Source organism: Macaca thibetana, chromosome 10 (genome assembly GCF_024542745.1).
Source record: "Macaca thibetana thibetana isolate TM-01 chromosome 10, ASM2454274v1, whole genome shotgun sequence".
Lineage (NCBI taxonomy): Eukaryota > Metazoa > Chordata > Mammalia > Primates > Cercopithecidae > Macaca > Macaca thibetana.
In genome coordinates, this window is record NC_065587.1 from 34,636,713 (window position 1) to 34,655,028 (window position 18,316).

The 18,316-nt window shown below is 46.0% G+C and overlaps 1 protein-coding gene and 1 long non-coding RNA gene across 2 annotated transcripts in view; one reads left to right on the top strand and one right to left on the bottom strand.

Annotated features, from left to right (window-relative positions):
• LOC126929807 (uncharacterized) overlaps positions 1-8,810 on the bottom strand; it is a 28,644-nt gene extending 19,834 nt beyond the window's left edge. The window contains exons 1-3 of the long non-coding RNA XR_007717283.1: positions 8,666-8,810; positions 2,938-3,073; positions 2,162-2,651 (exon numbers count right to left, since the gene is read on the bottom strand). This is a non-coding gene — a long non-coding RNA (uncharacterized LOC126929807). The remainder of the gene's footprint in view (positions 1-2,161; positions 2,652-2,937; positions 3,074-8,665) is intronic.
• LOC126929677 (phosphatidylinositol 3,4,5-trisphosphate 3-phosphatase TPTE2-like) overlaps positions 1-18,316 on the top strand; it is a 59,248-nt gene that overhangs the window by 22,936 nt on the left and 17,996 nt on the right. The window contains 3 exon segments of the mRNA XM_050746258.1: positions 5,294-5,303; positions 14,489-14,546; positions 16,324-16,404. Coding sequence (XP_050602215.1) covers positions 5,294-5,303; positions 14,489-14,546; positions 16,324-16,404 — 149 coding nt within the window.

Below are 18,316 nucleotides of genomic sequence, written 5' to 3' on the forward strand. Positions count from 1 at the left end.
GGGGATCAAATATCTTGTGGCTCTAACCGACTTGGGTGGCTATTGTTCTGAGCTATTATTATCTTTTTCCTTTTCTTTTCTTTTTCTTTCTTTTTTTCTTTCTTTTCTTTTTTTTTTTTGAAACGGAGTCTCGCTCTGTCTCCCAGGCTGGAGAGCAATGGCCCAATCTAAGCCCACTACACCATCCACCTCCCGGGTTCAAGCAATCCTCCTGCCTCAGCCTCCTCAGTAGCTGGGATAACAGGCATCCGTTATCACATCCAGCTAATTTTTGTATTTTCAGTAGACATGGGGTTTCACCATGTTAGCCAGACTGATCTGGAACTCCTGACCTCAGTTGATCTATCTGTCTTGACCTCTCAAAGTGCTGGGATTACAGGTGTGAGCCAGTGCACCCAGCCAATTACTACCTTCTTCTTATCAACTTGCTAATTTACTTCTCAAGAATAGCTAGGTGCCCGGAATTTCCCTTGAAGGCTAATGTGGTTCGGGTATGTGCCCTCCAGATCTCATGATGAGATGTGATTTCCAGCCAGGCAGAGTGGCTCACACCTGTAATCCTACCACTTCCTCCTCCTCCAATTCCTCCTCCTCCTCCTCCTCCTCCTCCTCCTCCTCCAACTCCTCCTCCTCCTCCTCCTCCAACTCCTCCTCCTCCTCCAACTCCTCCTCTTCCCACTCCTCCTCCTCCTCCAATTCCTCCTCCTCTTCCAACTCCTCCTCCTCCTCCAACTCCTCCTCCTCCTCTGTTTCTTTATCCTCCTCCTCCCCCTCCTTCATTTCTTTTTCCTCCTCTTCCTCCTACATTTCTTTTTCCTCCTCCTCGTTTCTTTTTCCTCCTCCTTTTCTTTTTCTTCCTCCATTTCTTTTTCCTCCTCCATTTCTTTTTCCTCCTCCGCCTCCTTACAGGCATGAGCCACTACACAAGGCCTGGCTGTTTGTTTCTTCCTCCTCCTCCATTTCTTTCTCCTCCTCCTCCTCCTCCTCCTCACAGGCACCAGGCACCACGACTGACCTGGCTGTTTCCTTTTCCTCCTTTCCTCCTCCTGCTCCTCCTCTGCCTCCCAAATTGCTGCGATTACAGGCCTGAGCCACCACACCTAGCTATTTCTTCTTCTTTTTTTTTTTTTAACTCTTCCTCCTCCTCCTTCTTCATTTAATTTTATTTTTTTTGATGTGGAGTCTTGCTCTGTTGCCCAGGCTGGAGTGCAGTGGTGCGATCTCGGCTCACTGCAACCTCCACCTCCTGGGTTCAAGCCTCCCAAGTATCTGGGATTACCAGCGCCCGCCACCATGCCCAGTCAATTTTTGTACTTTTAGTAGAGACAGGGTTTCACCATGTTTGCTAGGTTGGTCTCAAACTCCTGACCTCGTGATCTGTCCACCTTCACCTCCACCTCCCATAGTGCTGGGATTACAGGCATGAGCCACTGCGCGCAGACCCCCTGGTTTTGTTTGTTTGTTTGTTTGTTTGTTTTGTTTTGTTTTTCCTTGAAATGGAGTTTCACTCCTGTTGCCCAGGCTGGAGTGCAATGGCGTGATCTTCTCTCACTGCAACCTCTACCTCCCGGGTTCAAGTGATTCTCATGCCTTAGCCTCCCAAGTAGCTGGGATTATAGGCACTTGCCAGCACGCCCTGCTAATTTTTATATTTTTAGTAGAGACAAGGTTTCTCCATGTTGGCCAAGCTGGTCTTGAACTCCTGACCTCAGGTGATCCGCCCTCCTTGGCCTCCCAAAGTGCTGGAATTACAGCTGTCAGCCACTGCGCTGGGCCTACAGCTCATTTCTTACCACATAAATCTTTGCACCTCTCCAGAAAAATGCCATCAGGGATGTCCCCAGAAACCATTCATCGCAGGTGCCATGCAGAGAAGAGCTTCTTGTTCTCCTTTTCCCTTTATGTCTTCCCTCTCACCTCATGTTGTTCATTCACTCATCTCTTTTCCATTCTTACTTTTAAGCATTAACCTTTCAAAACCCCGTCTTCCCCTATAAGTAATGTATTGTAACTCCCGCCATCACCATATCCTTCTCCAACCCACCAAACTACCAAGGATGGCAAGTCCATAAACTAAGAAGAAATGGGAAACATTCATTGTAAACTTTGCAGCCGCTCAGTCACCCAACATGACAGCACAGATCTGCTGGTATTTGAAGACCCATTTTTTTTTTTTAAGACAGGTGTCACTCTGTCACTCAGGTTCAGGTGCAGTGGTGCAATCACAGCTCACTGCAGCCCCCAACTCCTGTGCTCAGGTGATCTGCCTGCCTCAGCCTCCCAAGCAGCTGGAACTACAGGAACACACCACCACACCCAGCTAATGTGCTTATTTTTTGTAAAGATGGGGTCTTACTCTGCTTAACAGGCTGCTCTCAAACTCCTGGCCTCAAGGGATCCTCCCACCTTGGCATCCCAAAGTGCTGGGATTACAGGCATGAGTCACCATGCCCGGTCTGAAGACTTTAAATGTTGCCATATTCAAGATGCGTTGAAACTCACCTGTGTTTGATGAGCCTGCTTTTTCAAGTGAGTAATATACAACACACTGAAATACCTTAAGCTTCTCAGACTTCGTACCTTCCTCTGGAATAATCATTGTATCCCAAAAGTAAATCCATAATGAGGTCCAGTTTTTCCTTCCTCCTTGGCTATGAAATAGACAAAGAAAAAGGCAAGCTAGCCATGTCCACCTCACTGTGGGAGACTGTCCTCTTTGCTTTTTGATTGTATTTGGGAAGCGGGGGCCTGACTGCTTTCCTACTTCCCATGCACAACTTCCTTTACCTAGGAAATCCTCAGCACGACCTACATGGATTAAACCAGCTTCCTCATTTTGTTTCCAATATTCTTACAACCAAAGTATCCAGAAAGGGCAAGGCAACCTGAAAAAAATGAGGACTGGTACATTATCCCATGAGCCAAACTGCCACTTACACTGGTTAGTCATGAAATCGGCAAAATTCCAGATGAGCTCTCCAACCACCTATTTTCTGCGCTTTTGATCCAGACCCAGATGGTACTGCTGTAGCAGACTGTTCTGGTCATCTTCACTGAACATCAGAGATGGATCCTGGAATTCAAGGCAAAGATAATTTAAGAATCAGAACTGGAAAAATTGCAAATGTTAGATAAAAAATAAAGATCCACTTGATGGTGACGAAAATATCTGACCTCACGGGGGCTGTAGTGACTGCAGGACTCACTGATGCTAGGGTAAAGACAGCCAGGGAATGATCTAACCCAGAAGAAAAAAGGAGGTTTAAAAAAAAAAAAAAAAAACATGGCCAGGCGTTGTGGCTCACACCTGTAATCCCAGCACTTTGGGAGGTTGAGGCCGGGCAGATCACAAGGTCAGGAGATTGAGACCATCCTGGCTAACACAGTGAAACCCCATTTCTACTAAAAATAAAAGAAATGAACTGGGCATGGTAGTGGGCACCTGTAGTCCCAGCTACTCAGGAGGCTGAGGCTACAGAATGGTGTGAACCTGGGAGGTGGAGTTAGCAGTGAGCAGAGATTGTGCCACTGCATTCCAGCATGGGCAACAGCGAGACTCTGTTGAAAGAAGGAAGAAGGGAAGGGAAGGGAAGGGAAGGGAAGGGAAGGGAAGGGAAAAAAGAAAAGAGAGAGAGAGAGAGAGAAAGAAAGAAAAGAAAGAAAGAAAGAAAAAGAAAGAAAGAGAAAGAAAGAAAGAAAGAAAGAAAAGAAAGTCATTAATTAGTAACTGCTTTATTTATAAATGTGATTTGATATTCCATTCATCTTACTTTTCCATCTCTATCTGCTGGTACAGTCTTAAGGCTGAACTACACTAGAAGTAAAAATATGCCTTGGGACCAGGCATGATGGCCCATGCCTGTCATCTCAGCACTTTGGGAGGCTGAAGTGGGAGGACTGCTTGAGGCTAGGAGTTCAAGACCAGCCTGGGAAATATAGCAAGACCCCATTTCTACAAAAACTACAAAAATAAGCCAAGCATGGTGGCACACACCAGGGGTCCCAGCTACTTGGGATTCTGAGGTGGGAGGATTGCTTGAGCCCCAGAGGTCAAAGCTTCAGTGAACTGTGTTTGCATCACTGCACTCCAGCCTGGGTGACAGAGCGAGACCGTATCTTAAATAAATAAATGTATGTATGTATGCATGCATAATGAAATTAAACCTAGCTGGGCATGGCAGCTCAGGTCTGGAATCCCAGCACTTTGGGAGGTCAAGGCAGGAGGATCACTTGAGCCCAGCAGTTCAAGACCAGCCTAGGCAACACAGTGAGACCCAGTCTGTACAAAAAGTTTAAATATTAGCCAGCTGTGGTGACGCATGCCTGTGGTTCCAGCCACTTGGGGGGCTGAGGAGGGAGGATCATTTGAGCCCAGGAGGTTGAGCAGTGAGCTGTGATTATGCCACTGCACTCCAGCCTGGGCAACAGAGTGAAACTGTCTCAAAAAAAATTATTTTTAATTAAACTAAATAAATTCAACTATTCTAGTCATATATCAAGACCTCAATAGCCACATGTAGCTAGTGGCCACCATTTCACACAGTGCATATATGGGGCATTTCTATCATTGCAAGGGTTCTTTTTTGAAACAAGGTCTCGCTCTGTCCCCCAGGTGGGAGTGCAGTGGTGCAATCATGGCAGACGGCAGCCTTGACCTACTGGGCTCAAACAATCCTCCCACCTCAGCATCCCAAGTAGCTGGGACCACAGGCAAGCACAACCATAACCAACTAATTTTATTTTTTATTTTTCTTAGTTTTTTGAGACGGAGTCTCGCTCTGTCACCCAGACTGGAGTGCAGTGGCACGATCTTGACTCACTACAACCTCTACCTCCCTGGTTGAAGCAGTTCTCCTGCTTCAGCCTCCTGAGTAGCTGGGATTACAGGTGCATACCACCACATCCAGCTAATTTTTGTATTTTCTTAGTAGAGATGAGGTTTCACCATGTTGGTCAGGTTGGACTCAAACTCCTGACCTCGTGATCCACCCACCTTGGCCTCCCAAAATGCTGGGATTACAGGTGTAGGCCACCTCGCCTGGCCGCAACTAATCTTAAATTTTTTGTAGAGATGGGCTCTATGTTGTGCAGACTGGTCTCAAACTCCTGGGCTCAAGAGAGCCTCTGACCTTGGTCTCCCAAAGTGATAGCATTCCAGGTGTGAGCCACCGCACCCAGCACTGCAGAACCCAGGTCTATCAGTGCTGACCTAGAACCTCTCAAGAGTTTCTTAAGAATTCAGAACTGGGGCCAGGCATGGTGGCTCATGCCTGTAATTCCAGCACTTTGGGAGGCCAAGACAGGTGGATCACTTGAGGTCAAAAGTTCAAGACCAGCCTGACCAACATGGTAAAACCTCACCTCTACTAAAAAAGCAAAGATTAGGAGAACGTGGTGGTACGTACCTGTAATCCAAGTTAGTTGGGAGGCCGAGGCAGGAGAATCGCTTGAACCTGGAGACGGAGGTAGCAGTGAGTCAAGATTGTGCCACTGAACTCCAGCCTGGGTGACAAGAATGAACTTCTGTCTCAAAGAAAAAAGAAATCAGAGCTGGTTACCTTTTCAAAGAGGATGAGCAAGGGTGCATATCCACAAGCCACTTCCCCCTACTTGACTGGTTTGCAGAAGTGGCATTCTGTAAGCACGACAAATTTAAGGGTGCAAACAGAACAGCGCAGTCCACTGTGGGTGGCTGTTTTTTATGTGTCAACGGGAGTCTCAGGAGCTGTGACAAATGAGTGTGTGCTGGCTAGGGAGGGAACAAGGGCCCGGATGGTGTTCAGGAATCCACATAAAAAAAAAAAAAGACAAGATAAAGCAACGTATCTTTGGTGAGGAAAACAAAAAAATGAGAGGGATAAAAAAATGAGGACAGGCCGGGCGTGGTGGCTCCCGTCTATAATCCCAGGATTTGGGTAGGCCAAAGCAGGCAAATCACTTGAAGTCAGGAGTTAGAAATATCACTTGGGAACGGGTGATAGGAGGCTGTCTGGAAACAAGGCCGGTAAGGAGGCCACTTTTGAGGACCAAGCGAGTGGGGCAGAGGCCTGGATGCTGGCAAGAAGGGAATGTGGATGGGGTAGCGGGAGGTGAGCCTAAAGGTGAAGCAAGGGGAGCACTGCAGTGAGCACAGGGCAGGCCAGGGGAGGCGAGTGACATCTCTGCCCAGAGAGAACGCACAATCACAAAGTTCAACATCTCTTCATCTCTTACCTGGTGAAACCCTAAAATTCTGTCGCTCTGTACTCGCTCTGAATAATGGGCTTGCGATAAGTCTTACACCAATTCTCAAACTGGGTGGCCAGCTGCAGCTGAATCAACTCCAGGTGCCCATAGTCATGATACCAAGTGTAGTAGCTGTTCACACAGATCACGTCCACATACGGAGCCCAGGACCAGAGCGGCAAAGCCCGTTCAGCACCCAGAAGACTGCATAACTCAGCACTCACACACTACGGGGGCTCTTCTGGTAGAGAAGGTAAGAAGGGGATGTAATCCCAGCATTCTGGAAGGCTGAGGCAGGAGGGTGACTTGCGGCCAGGAGTTCGAGACCAGCCTGGGCAACACAGCGAGACCCTAGCTCTACAAAAAATAGTAGTAAGAAAATTAGCATGGCACAGTGGCTCATGCCTGTAATCCCAGCTCACTGGGAGGCCAAGGTGTGAGGATCACCTGAGCCCAGGAGTTTGAGACCAGCCTGGTCAACATCGCAAGACCCCATTTCTACAAAACAAAACAAAACAAAAGGCTAGAATGAGAAGAGCTGCCTCTTGGGGCTAAGAACATCCAAGTGCATCAACTTAGATCCTGAAATTACCCTGCCCCACAGGCAAAAATCATGGTCACAAAGTGGCCCAAAGGAGGCAGGCCTGTGCCTGCACACTGACACTCACCACATGTGCAGCTGGGAAGGGCTATGAGAGGCAGAGCAGCTGCCAAAGCACAGTCCTCGGCCAAAACCCAGGGCCCCGGCCGCTGGAACTGACTCCTCTCCAGGCAGCACTCCCATCACTGGGCTTCCCCTCACCTTGCCCTGGAGAAGCGCTCCCTCCTGAGGGGCCAATGCAGTTGTTGTCGCAGAGAATCTTTGTTTTGTTTTGCAGACAGTCTTGCTCTGTTGCCCAGGCTAGAATGGAGTGGCGCAATCTTGGCTCAGTGCAACCTCTGCCTCCCAGGATCAAGCACTATGAGCAATAGTCAGCAGTTCCTCCTCAAATTAAAAATACAGCTACTATGTCATCTAGCAATCTCACCACTGGAAAATACAAAGTACATGGATGTATTATGCTCCCTGATTACAAATGACAAAAAGAGCTATAGTGATCCAAACAATGTGGTATTGGCATTCACACAAAAATACACAACAACAAGACCCAACAAGGGAACCAAAGCCAAATTCATGTATGGTGGACACATTTAAAAAAGAACACCCAGAGAATGAGACACCCCTGGCTGCCTTCGGTGGGGCCACAGAAATGTCCTAGGGGGACCTGCAGCCGCCTCTCACCTGGGGTCCGGATGGTTTCCACTCCATGAGGATTTCCATAGTTCCCCTCAGCCACCCTCAGAGTCAGGAGGGCTTCTGTGGGGCTGCGACCATCTGTCCCAGCCTTTCCTGTCTCCATGACACACCGTGTGACCTACGTATACTACAATATGTAGGTGCGTGTACTGAAAGCGTACAGTTAAGATGACCTACAACTGATGCTACTCTACGTCTTCCAGAGATTTTTCAGATATCCCCAGAGAAAAACAAACTAGTGACATTCCATGATATTGCAAAGTGGCACCAGAAACTGCACAGAAACAGCTCCCTATGCACCATCAGGCACTCTCCAGACCCGCCCCTCACTCACAAATGTCACACAGGAGCATGAACCCAGGCAGTCTTCACTCCTAAGGGCCACTTAACAGCCTCTATCGGTCAGGAAGCCTTTGATCTGGGCCAGGGTGCTGACCCACAGGGGTGAATTGTGCCTCTAATGCTGAGTGTTGCTTCCCCTCACTGAGCTCACCCCCACCCTTGCACCAAAAAGGGCCCCCATGGAAACTGCTGTCTGACATCCAGGAGCTCATGTAAAATGCTCCAGCAACGTGGATGGCCTTGGCCACCTCTAGTACTAGCCTTTCCCCATGTGGGGCTCACTCCCTGATTCTTGCTTGTGCAGGCCAATGTAAAGCGGCTGAGATCTCCTGCTCCCTCAGCCTCCCTGGTCACCTTGATGACATCATGCTGGCCAGAGGCAGGCATCTGCAATCAAGAATGAGGTACCCACAGGCTGACTTCCCTGGTGTGGGGAACAATGCCTGGGGCCTCCAGACAGCCTGCCCGAGGTAAAGAATCCAGCTCTGACACAGCTCAAAGACAGTGTGGTGGACATGGAGAGACTGTCCAGGCCTGTCTCCTCTTCTGGCTCAGTGGATTCTTAGGAAAATTATTGAGACACTGGGCTTAAAGCTCTCAGCCTAGGGCTTAAAATGCCACAGGGAATCAAATCAGGGTGACCAAGGACCAAACACTTCTCCTTGGCTGGGAATGGGGGATCAGGGTTCCAGAGACCAGGGGTACAAAGTGATACCTGTGCCATAAGGGAAGAAACTGGGGATCTGGTCCACCCTGGGCTCCTCAACCTGAGTGTGAGGCCTTGCTGGGCCCTGAGCTCACCTGCCCCTTGGGAGTCCATTGTGACTGCAGTCCAGGGGGTCAATGTCCTCACTGATGCCAGAAAGAAGTCCTGGGAGATGCGGAGGGCATCCTGTAGTGACAGGCACTCTGGGTGGTCCACAAGTGTGCGCTTCAGCAGGTCCTGGGAAGGGATGGAATGGTAAATGGGGGCCATGTTTCTGGGGTTCAGTGAGAAGCCCCTGGGAAATGCTCAGTCCTCACCAAAAGAATTCAAAGGGCAGGCACCCAGGGACCCACACACATGCCTGCAAAATCTGAACTGAAAATTAGAATCGCAGCAGCAGGGTTGACTCTAAAAGGGCCCCAACTGGCTCTTCTCCCTGCTGCAGTCTTTACTCTTTTCTCCCGGCAGAGGCAGCCAGGTGGAGGCTCATCTCACCAAGCAGCTGGGAGAGACACCCCTCTACCTACCCTGCAGCTGCTCCAAGGATCCTGGAGACCAAAAGACAGGGGTTGGGGAAGGAAGACGTTCCTGCCTCCACTGAGAGCAACTGGCCAAACGTCAAGCTCAGTAGCCAAGCTCTATTGAGGCCCTGGCCCTGTTGGCATGGTTACCTCAGGCCAGGCAGGCACACTCAGGGCCCAGGATCCCTCTGCCCGACTTTTCAAATGGTCTGTTCTCAGTGACTCTGGTGCCCTCTCACACCGGGCTCAGGCTTCTGAGAAACTCCTAAGCCCTCTCTGGCCCTTCAGGGGCCTTAACACTCGTGTGTAGGACCAGGATGCTCTGAGTGACGTATTTGATCAATGGGCTGGTACAGCACAGCTGTTGGAGACAGCAGAGAGAAAAAGGACAAAGACATACAAACAACCACTCAACACCTCAGAGACCAGCTTTGTCCCCCACCCACCTTTCTCCCCACATGAACACCTGCTTTTCGGAAGCCAAAGTGGGTCCACAGCAGCCTCCACCTCTGTTCTCACTCCCAGGGTAGACCAAGCAGCAAGAACAGGTGACACACAGCCCTAGTGACCCTGTCCCCTCCCTACCCATGCTTATTCTCCCATCAGACCTGGCTTCTTTGAGGGCTGCCCCAGTCCTGTCCAGGTCTTACCTGGCTCAGAGCAGATGATCCCCTGCACCTCCCACCCTGAATCACACGGCTACACCCAGCACATGCTACAGAGGCCCAGCGCCCTCTGGGTCACATCCAGAAACTCCACAATAGGGGAGGAGAAAAGCTGTTTCCCAGGAAGGGCAGCTCCCCAGGCCTGGTCATTCTCAGACTCCTGCAGTCAAAGGACGGGCAGAGCCAGCTGGGATCGCCATGCTTCACTCTGACCCACATGACTGGCCTTGCCTCCTCTATGGGAAGAGAGCCCTCCACACAGCCTCAAACCCAGACATAATAGGACAGGACAGGCTGGGCGTCAGGGAGGCCAGCCAGATCTCCACACAAAGGCTCTGCTCTTAAGCAGGAGGCAGCCTCAGTGGCAAAAGTTTCCTGAAGCAACTCAGGTCAGGCCTCACATACAAGAGCCCCAGAGGCTACAAAAGCACCAACTCAGCCAACCAAGAACCCAGGGCCACACCCTTCTGAGACCCAGACTCCAAGTGAGGATCGCTGGGATTCAGCCGAACAGGAGGATGTCACAGCTGGAGGACCAATACTTCCCAACACCCTTCCAGCAAGCAGCTGTGGACCTGCCATAGGAGCGCTGACAGGCAGGATGGTGGTCTGGGAAGAAGAATCCCAGACTGGGTGTCCCATAGGACCAGGTTGTGACAGATCCCACAGCCAACACTCATGCCCCAGCCAAACCCAAACCCCACAGCTCCCCAAAGCCCTCCATGTAAATAGCCTGTGCACTGCTAAGCAGATACCTCAGGGAACAATCTGATGGCTGTGAAGAAGATGCAGCCTCAACAGGGTTCCACAAGCCTTCTGCAAGCAAAGCCTTCTTTGCTTGGGTGCCATCCAGCCTGCATATAAATTGCATTAATATAGATTTCTGATATAGGATGATTCTTGTACTCTTTTATTACTTGTCTTTTAATGGGCAAAACACTTTTTTTTTCCTTTTTGAGCTTAGTTTTTTTGGTACAATGTAACTTTTATTTTAGATTCAGAAGTATGTGTGCAGGTTTATTGGTAATATTGTGTGATGCTGAGGTTTGGGGTATGATTGATTGCATCACCCAGGTACTGTGCATAGGACCCAATAGTTAGTTTTTCAGCCTATGCCCTTTTCTGCTGAGTCCCCTCTAGAACTGCCCAGTGTCCATTATTGCCATCTTGATGTCCATGAACACCCATTGTTTAGCTTTCACTTATGAGTGAGAACATATGGTATTTGGTTTTTTGTTCCTGCATTAATTTGCTCAGGATAATGACTTCCAGCTGCATCTATGATGCTGCAAAGGGAATGATTTCTTTTCTTTCTTTTTTTTTTTTTTGAGATGGAGTTTCGCTCTTGTTGCCCAGGCTGGAGTGCAATGGCAGAATCTTGGCTCACTGCAACCTCCACCTCCCAAGTTCAAGCAACTCTCCTGCCTCAGCCTCCCAAGTAGCTGGGATTACAAGTGCCTGTCACCATGCCCAGCTAATTTTTGTATTTTTAGTGGAGATGGGGTTTCACCATGTTGGCCAGGCTGCTCTCGAACACCTGACCTCAGGTGATCCACCCACCTCGGCCTCCCAAAGTGCTGGGATTACAGGCATGAGCCACCGTACCCAGCCTGTTTTTTGTTTTTTGTTGGTTTTTTTTTTTTTTTTTTTTTGAGACAGAGTCTTGCTCTGTCACCCAGGCTGGAGTGCAGTGGCCGGATCTCAGCTCACTGCAAGCTCCGCCTCCCAGGTTTACGCCATTCTCCTGCCTCAGCCTCCCGAGTAGCTGGGACTACAGGCGCCCGCCACCTCGCCCGGCTATTTTTTTTTTTGTATTTTTTAGTAGAGACGGGGTTTCACCGTGTTAGCCGGGATCGTCTCTCGATCTCCTGACCTCGTGATCCGCCCGTCTCGGCCTCCCAAAGTGCTGGGATTACAGGCTTGAGCCACCGCGCCCGGCCTGTTGGTTTTTTTTTAGACAGAATCTCACTCTATCATCAGACTAGAGTGCAGTGGCACGATACTGGCTCACCACAACCTCTGACTCCTGGATTCAAGTGATTCTCCTGCCTCAGCCTCCTGAGTAGCTGGGATTATAGGCATGTGCCACCACGCCTGGCTAATTTTTACATTTTTAGTAGAGACAGGGTTTCACCATGTTGGCCAGGATGGTCTTGATCTCCTGACCTCGTGATCCGCCCACCTTGGCCTCCCAAAGTGCTGGGATTACAGGAATGAGCCACCGCACCCAGCCCACTCTGTGACTTTTAAGTGGTGTGTTTAAACCATTTACATTCAAGGTTAATATTGACATGTGAGATTTTCACCCTATCATGAAATCGTTAGCTGTGGTTTTTTTTTTTCAGTACTTTCTATTGTATGGTTGTTTTATAGGGTCTGTGAGCTATGTACTTAAGTGTGTTTTTATGACAGCAGGTATCATTCTTTCATTTCCATGTTTAGAACTCCCTTAGGCATCTCTTGTAAGACTGATCTAGTGGTAATGAACTCTCTTGGCATTTGCTTCTCTAGAAAAAATGTTTTTATTTCTCCTTCACTCATGAAGCTTAGTTTGGCAGTATATAAATCTCTTGATTATGATTTATTTTCTTTAAGAATTCTGAAAATAGACCCCTCAATCTCTCCTGGCTTGTAAAGTTTCTGCTGAGCAGTCTGCTGTTATCCTGACGGGCTAACTTTGTATGTGATCTGGCCTTTTTCTCTAGTGCCTCCAGGGCTTTTCTTTGACAGTGACAGTCTGGTGAATATATGCCTTGGCAATGTTCATTGTTTATATATCTCACAGGCGCTGTCTGGCTTCACTGTACTTAGATGTCTATCTAGCAAGATTTAATAAATTTTCTTGAATTATTTTCAAGAAATGAAATATGTTTTCCAGGTTCTTTTCTTTTTCTCTTTCTCTCTAGGGAATGCCAGTAATTTGCAGGTTTGGTCACTTTACAGAATCTCATATTTCTGACTTTCTTCACTTTTAAAAAATCTTTTTTCTTTATTTTTGTCTGACTGGATTGGTTCGAAAGACCAGTCTTCAAGCTCTGAAATTATGTTTTCTACTTTGTCCCGTCTATTGATAAAGCTTTCACTTGTATTTTGAAATTCCTTAAGTGAGTTTTTTTAATTCCAGAAGTTCTGATTGATTTCTTATTAAGATGTTTATCTCTTCCTTCATTTCCTGGATTGATTTAGAAGTTTCTTTTTGTTGATTTCAAGCTTGAATCTCACTGAGCTTCCTTGCAACCCAAGCTTTGAATTGTTTATTGTCATTTCTCAGTTTTCATTTTGGTAGGAAGCATTGCCAGAGAGCTAGTGTGATCCTTTGTTAGTGTCACTGCATTCAGATTTCTCATGGTGCCTGAATTCTTGCACGGGTCCTTCTTAGCTGGAGATGCTAGCACTTCTAATTTGTGTAATTATTTTTGTTTGGGTAGGACTTTTTCTTTTTCTTTCCTCTCCTGTATTATTATTATTATTATTTTCTTCTTTTCCTTTCCCTCCTCCCTAGGGGTGGACTGTAGAGCCTGCTAGGTAGGCTTTTTTGGCTTTGCTTCTGTAGCCCCATGCACTTCTGTCTGCAGGTTTTATACTGGGTGTGTGGTTTGACCTACAAGCCAGTAGATGGCGCCATGGGTAAGAGCTGGCTGTTGCCAGAGCTGCTGTCTACCTACTTGATCCTTGTTTATTGGGAGGAGCTCTCTGTGGCCTCAGGCAATGGGCTGATTTCCGGAGTGCACATTAATTGGAGCTCCCTCCTCAGCCCTAGGGATGGGGGATTGGGGGCATAAGATGGGTGGAGCCAGATAGGGAAAATCCCCCAGTCTTGTCCAGCTCTCAGTCCAGGTTTGGGGAAATGCTGACAGCGTTTCCCTGTGTCTTTCTCTCGCAAAGTCTCCAAGTTTCTCCTCAAGTTAGCTCCAAGGCTTGGGAGAAACAATACTCTTCCTCTGCCCGGGTTGCTTGGATCTCCAGTGGGAAGATGAGACGGAGGGGTGCTGTCTGTCTCTCTCACATACTGAGGCTTCACTCCACTCACTTTTATCAATTGAATGCTGTCATGAGGGCTGCTTGCCTGCCTTGTCCTCCCCAGGATCTGGGATGTCCTTTATAATTCCGGGGAATTGCCATTTTCTTTCTTGAATGAAAGCTCACAGAGTTGGTCTTTATGTACTTGCTTACTACTGCCAAATGACTGAGGCATGCTAAAAGCCTGTCATCTGCCATCTTGGAAAAAACATCCTTGCATCGTTAAGAGAAATGGCACTTGGTGTTTCTACATTGCTGAATTCACTTTGAAAATATATGTATATTTTTAAATCTACATTTATATGTGAGACTGGTGTAAAGTTATCTTTTCTTCTACTGTATTTGTGCAATTTTGGAATCAGTTATATTAATGTACTAAATGAGTTGGGAATTTTTCTTTTTTCCTATTATCCAAAAAAATTATAAAAGACATGAATTGTTGCTTTCTTATAGATTTAGTAAAAACCTCATTGTGGCCTTTTGTCTACAGGTTGTGAGATATTTTTACTGTAAATGTAATTTGCGTGTTTTTCACCTGTGAGGCAGAGGTTGCAGTGAGCCAAGATTGTGCCACTGCACTCCAGCCTGCGTAACACAGCAAGACCCTGTCTCAAAAAAAGAAAGAAAATCAACTTAAAATGCACTCCTTGAATATTTCTGAGTGTATTTTTATACCACGTATGTTCCTTGAACTAACTTCTTTTCTAGGAAGAACTGGAACTATGATTTGTGCCTTCCTTATTGCCTCCGAAATATTTTTAACTGCAGAGGTATTAAAGATGTTCTACAAACTTTGTCTTATGATAATTGAGTTTGCTAGTTCTGAAACATCACTGGTAGGACATTAAGATGATTATTTTAGTCATGATGCTTAGTAAAATTATAATTAGAGAAGCAGTTTTTAGAAACTCTGTTTTCGATACTTTCTTGTTTAACATGCACTAGTTAGTAGCTGACTTAAGAATCCCTTTGGGCTGGGACTAGAGTGAGGTCAATGAGGTGCAAAATTTAAGGGAATGCTAAAAATTGCAATAGTTAAAATAATTTCAATGCAATATTTTAACAACAAAAATTAATGCAAAAAATCTATGATGTATACAATATCAACATTTTAAATAAAGACAAGACCTGATGGGGAAGGATGAAGGTGAGGGGAGTAAAGCCATGTTATACAGATGAAAAAAATTCAGTAATCAAGATGCTTCCCTCACTTCACGTGGCTCTGCTCTTACTCCTGCCAGTACCATGACTTCTTCCTTCCTCATGAGGATAGTATCAAGCTTAATTAGATAACTCCAGCCTTGACCATCCTCACAACTCTAAAGTAGATAAAAAGCAACATTTCACAACTCAAAACAAAGCCTCTCCTGAATGTAAATGTCTTTGCTTAGTCAATACATGTGGAGTCTGTGATCTCTAGAAATTTCTGATAACACAAGGTGGGCTGTTTCCACTTCAAGCAGAGTTCTCAGTCATTTTCTTTTCCGCCATTTTCTTGCTGAATTGCTGCCATTTCCAGCAGCTCTGCTGGAGTTGTTTGGCCTACAGTCTCGGGAAGAGGTGGTGGTTATGCACAATGCCCAGCACTCCAATTCCACCACGTTTGGTTTCTCTAATTTGAGGTACACAGATTTTGAAAATGGATGTTCTAGGATAGTGTTTTTCAAGCTATGGATCATGATTTATCAGTGAGTTGTAAAATAAAGTTACTGGGTTGTAACTGACATCTTTTAAAAATAAAATGGAATAGAGCAGAATAGAAAATATAAAAAGGTTTAAATATTGGTGTGTGTCTGTGTTTCTCCTAGGTTTATTAGTGTGGATTGCAGCTTAAAAAACAAACGGTTTGAAAGTCATTGACAGCTATTGATCCAGAGCCCTAGACTGAGATCCAGGGACCTGTATTCCTGGCCTGAGCTGCTTCTAACTGGCTGCAGCATCTCCAGGGCGGATTGCTTGGTTTTCTTTTGGTCTCAGTGTTGTCATTTGTAATATGGAAAGAAGGGTTGGACCAGATGCTTCCTAAGGTCTTTCTAGCTCTAAAATTTTCTGAATTTGTGAATCCTTGAATGAGAGAAGTCCTAATTTTGTTATTTTGGATAGCCTCTGCCCGAAGATCACTGCGGCTGGACACGGGTGGCTCACGTCTTTAATCCCAGCACTTGGAAAACTGAGGCAGGCGGATCTCTTGAGGTCAGGAGTTTGAGAGAAGCCTGGCCAACATGGTGAAACCTCTATCTCTACTAAAAATACAAAAAATTAGCTGGGCATGGTGGTACACACCTGTAGTCCCAGCTACTCAGAAGGCTGAGGCAGTAGAATCACTTGAACCCAGGAGGCAGAGGTTGCAGTGAGCTTAGATCCTGCCACTGTACTCCAGTCTGGGTCACAGAGCAAGACTCTACCAAAAAACAAACAAACAAACAAATCACTGACTTTAGGAAAGAAGGTGGGTGTAGAAACACTAAGGGTACCTAATATAGGAAAGGAACATGTGCAGATGAACCATGGCTGTATTGTACCCTTTTTGTTCGTTTGTTTTTGTAGGAAAGCCTGTATTATTTTGGAGAAAGGTGAACAGATAAAACCAACAGCAATAAATTTCAGGGAGTAGAAACTCCTTCTCAGGTAAGTTTTCTTTTTAAAAATGGAAGTTTTTTTTTTTAGGGGAGTGGGTTAAGGTTGCCACCTGTTACTTGGTTTCATTTTAGACTCTTCTCCTTTGGTGATCAGGTAGCAGCAGTTGGGTGCCCTGCAACAGGCCTTGGTCCCTTCCTGAGTCTGAGGGTCATGCTTCAGGTGCAGCCCACATGTTGGGGACTCTGTCTTCTCCCCAGAGAATCTTGCTTTCTATTCTATACTGGTTATTGTTTATGGAGCTCAGGAGTTGATTATTTTCCCAAAGTAGGAAGGTCCAGTACCCAAGGCTCCAGGACCCTGAAGTTTATCTAAAATCATCAGCCTTTGATTTCAATGTTAAAAAAGATCCAAGTCCTTCACAAACCCTTATTAGGGCAATTCAACCCTTGCAAAACATCACAAAGTCTGTTTTTGAATGACTCCTGGAGGGGGGGTGTGTGTGTGTGTGTCTTTTCTGTGTGTTGTCAGGGAGGTGTATTTTAAAAGAGAAAATAAAAGGGGAAATAAACTTTTCAAAACCCCTTCTGTATATCAGACAGTATTGCACTTTCACATATCTCATTTAATACCCATAACACCCATAGGAAATATACACTGTTATTCTGATTCTTCTTTTAGAAATATTTTGTTATGGAAAATTTTAATCATATACAAAAGCAGAGAATCATACAATATATCCTCACATAGTCATCACATTGCTGCAACAGTCATTTCAGCCTGCAGCCAGCCATGTTTCATCCATTCTTTTCCCACTCCACTCAAACCCCCCAACCCCACTCTCCACTCTTGCTTTCCCTAAATCTGGGTTAATTTTAAAGGAAATTTCAGTCATCAGATCATTTTATCCCACAAGCATTTTAGTATGACATTTAAGTACTCTTAAAACAACAACAAAAAACCTTAACACTTTTTATCATATCTAAAAATATTATACCTTAAAAATCCTTAAAATCAAATTTGTAGTCCATGGTTGTTTCCAAAATTGTCTTAAAATCTTTGAAAATGTAGTTTGTTTAATCAGAATTCAAACAAAGTCCACATATTTCATTTGGTTGCTGTGTCTCCTAAGTCTCTTTTAAGAATCTAAGTTCATAAATTTCTCACCATTTTTTATTACTTGTAATTGTTTATTGCAGAAACCAGGATGTTTATCCTATAGCACTTACAACGTTCTAGACTTTGCTGAACTATTCTAAGAGTTGTCTATTCACTATCTCATTTAATATTCTCCGTAACCCTTTGAGTAGGTCCTACTATGATTTTCATCTTATAAATTAGAAAATTGAGGTTCAGAGAAAGTAACTGTTGAACCAAGGACTGAAATCTCGATGTCAGTCTCTGAAGCCCGTGCTGTGCACAGCCTCTCATTTCTATTGCCTTTTCTATGTTGCCCCTGAAACCGAAGTGAGAGTGGGTTGGGAATTCCTGAATAGATTTGGATGTGGCTGTAAATGAGTTTTTCTTTACGTGGTGGAAGCTGAGTGAGTATTCTTGGCCCTATGAGAAGAACACTCTAACTACTGGCCCCAAACCTTGAGTTTGGGCCAGGAGAACTCAGCCTTATCCACTGATACTTTCCTCCCACACCCAAGCCCCAAACAAAACAAAACAAAACAAAGATAGTCATAGACCCTAAGCTAAAAGTAATAGGTGAATTTAGTGAAGTGCAGCCCTAATCCTGCCATTTCCATGCTCAAAATCCATACTATGTCCACACTGCCAATGGCAATAAACTAAATGTTTCAACCTGTCACTTGGGAGCCGCAGTTTGACTTTTCCAACCTTTTCTTCCGCTGTGTGCACGCACACATCCCACACGCCACACATTTAGACTGTGTGCTGTTTCCCAGCCTATGGCCACTTGATACCCTCATGCCATTGCTTGTGCCCCTTTTCCTAG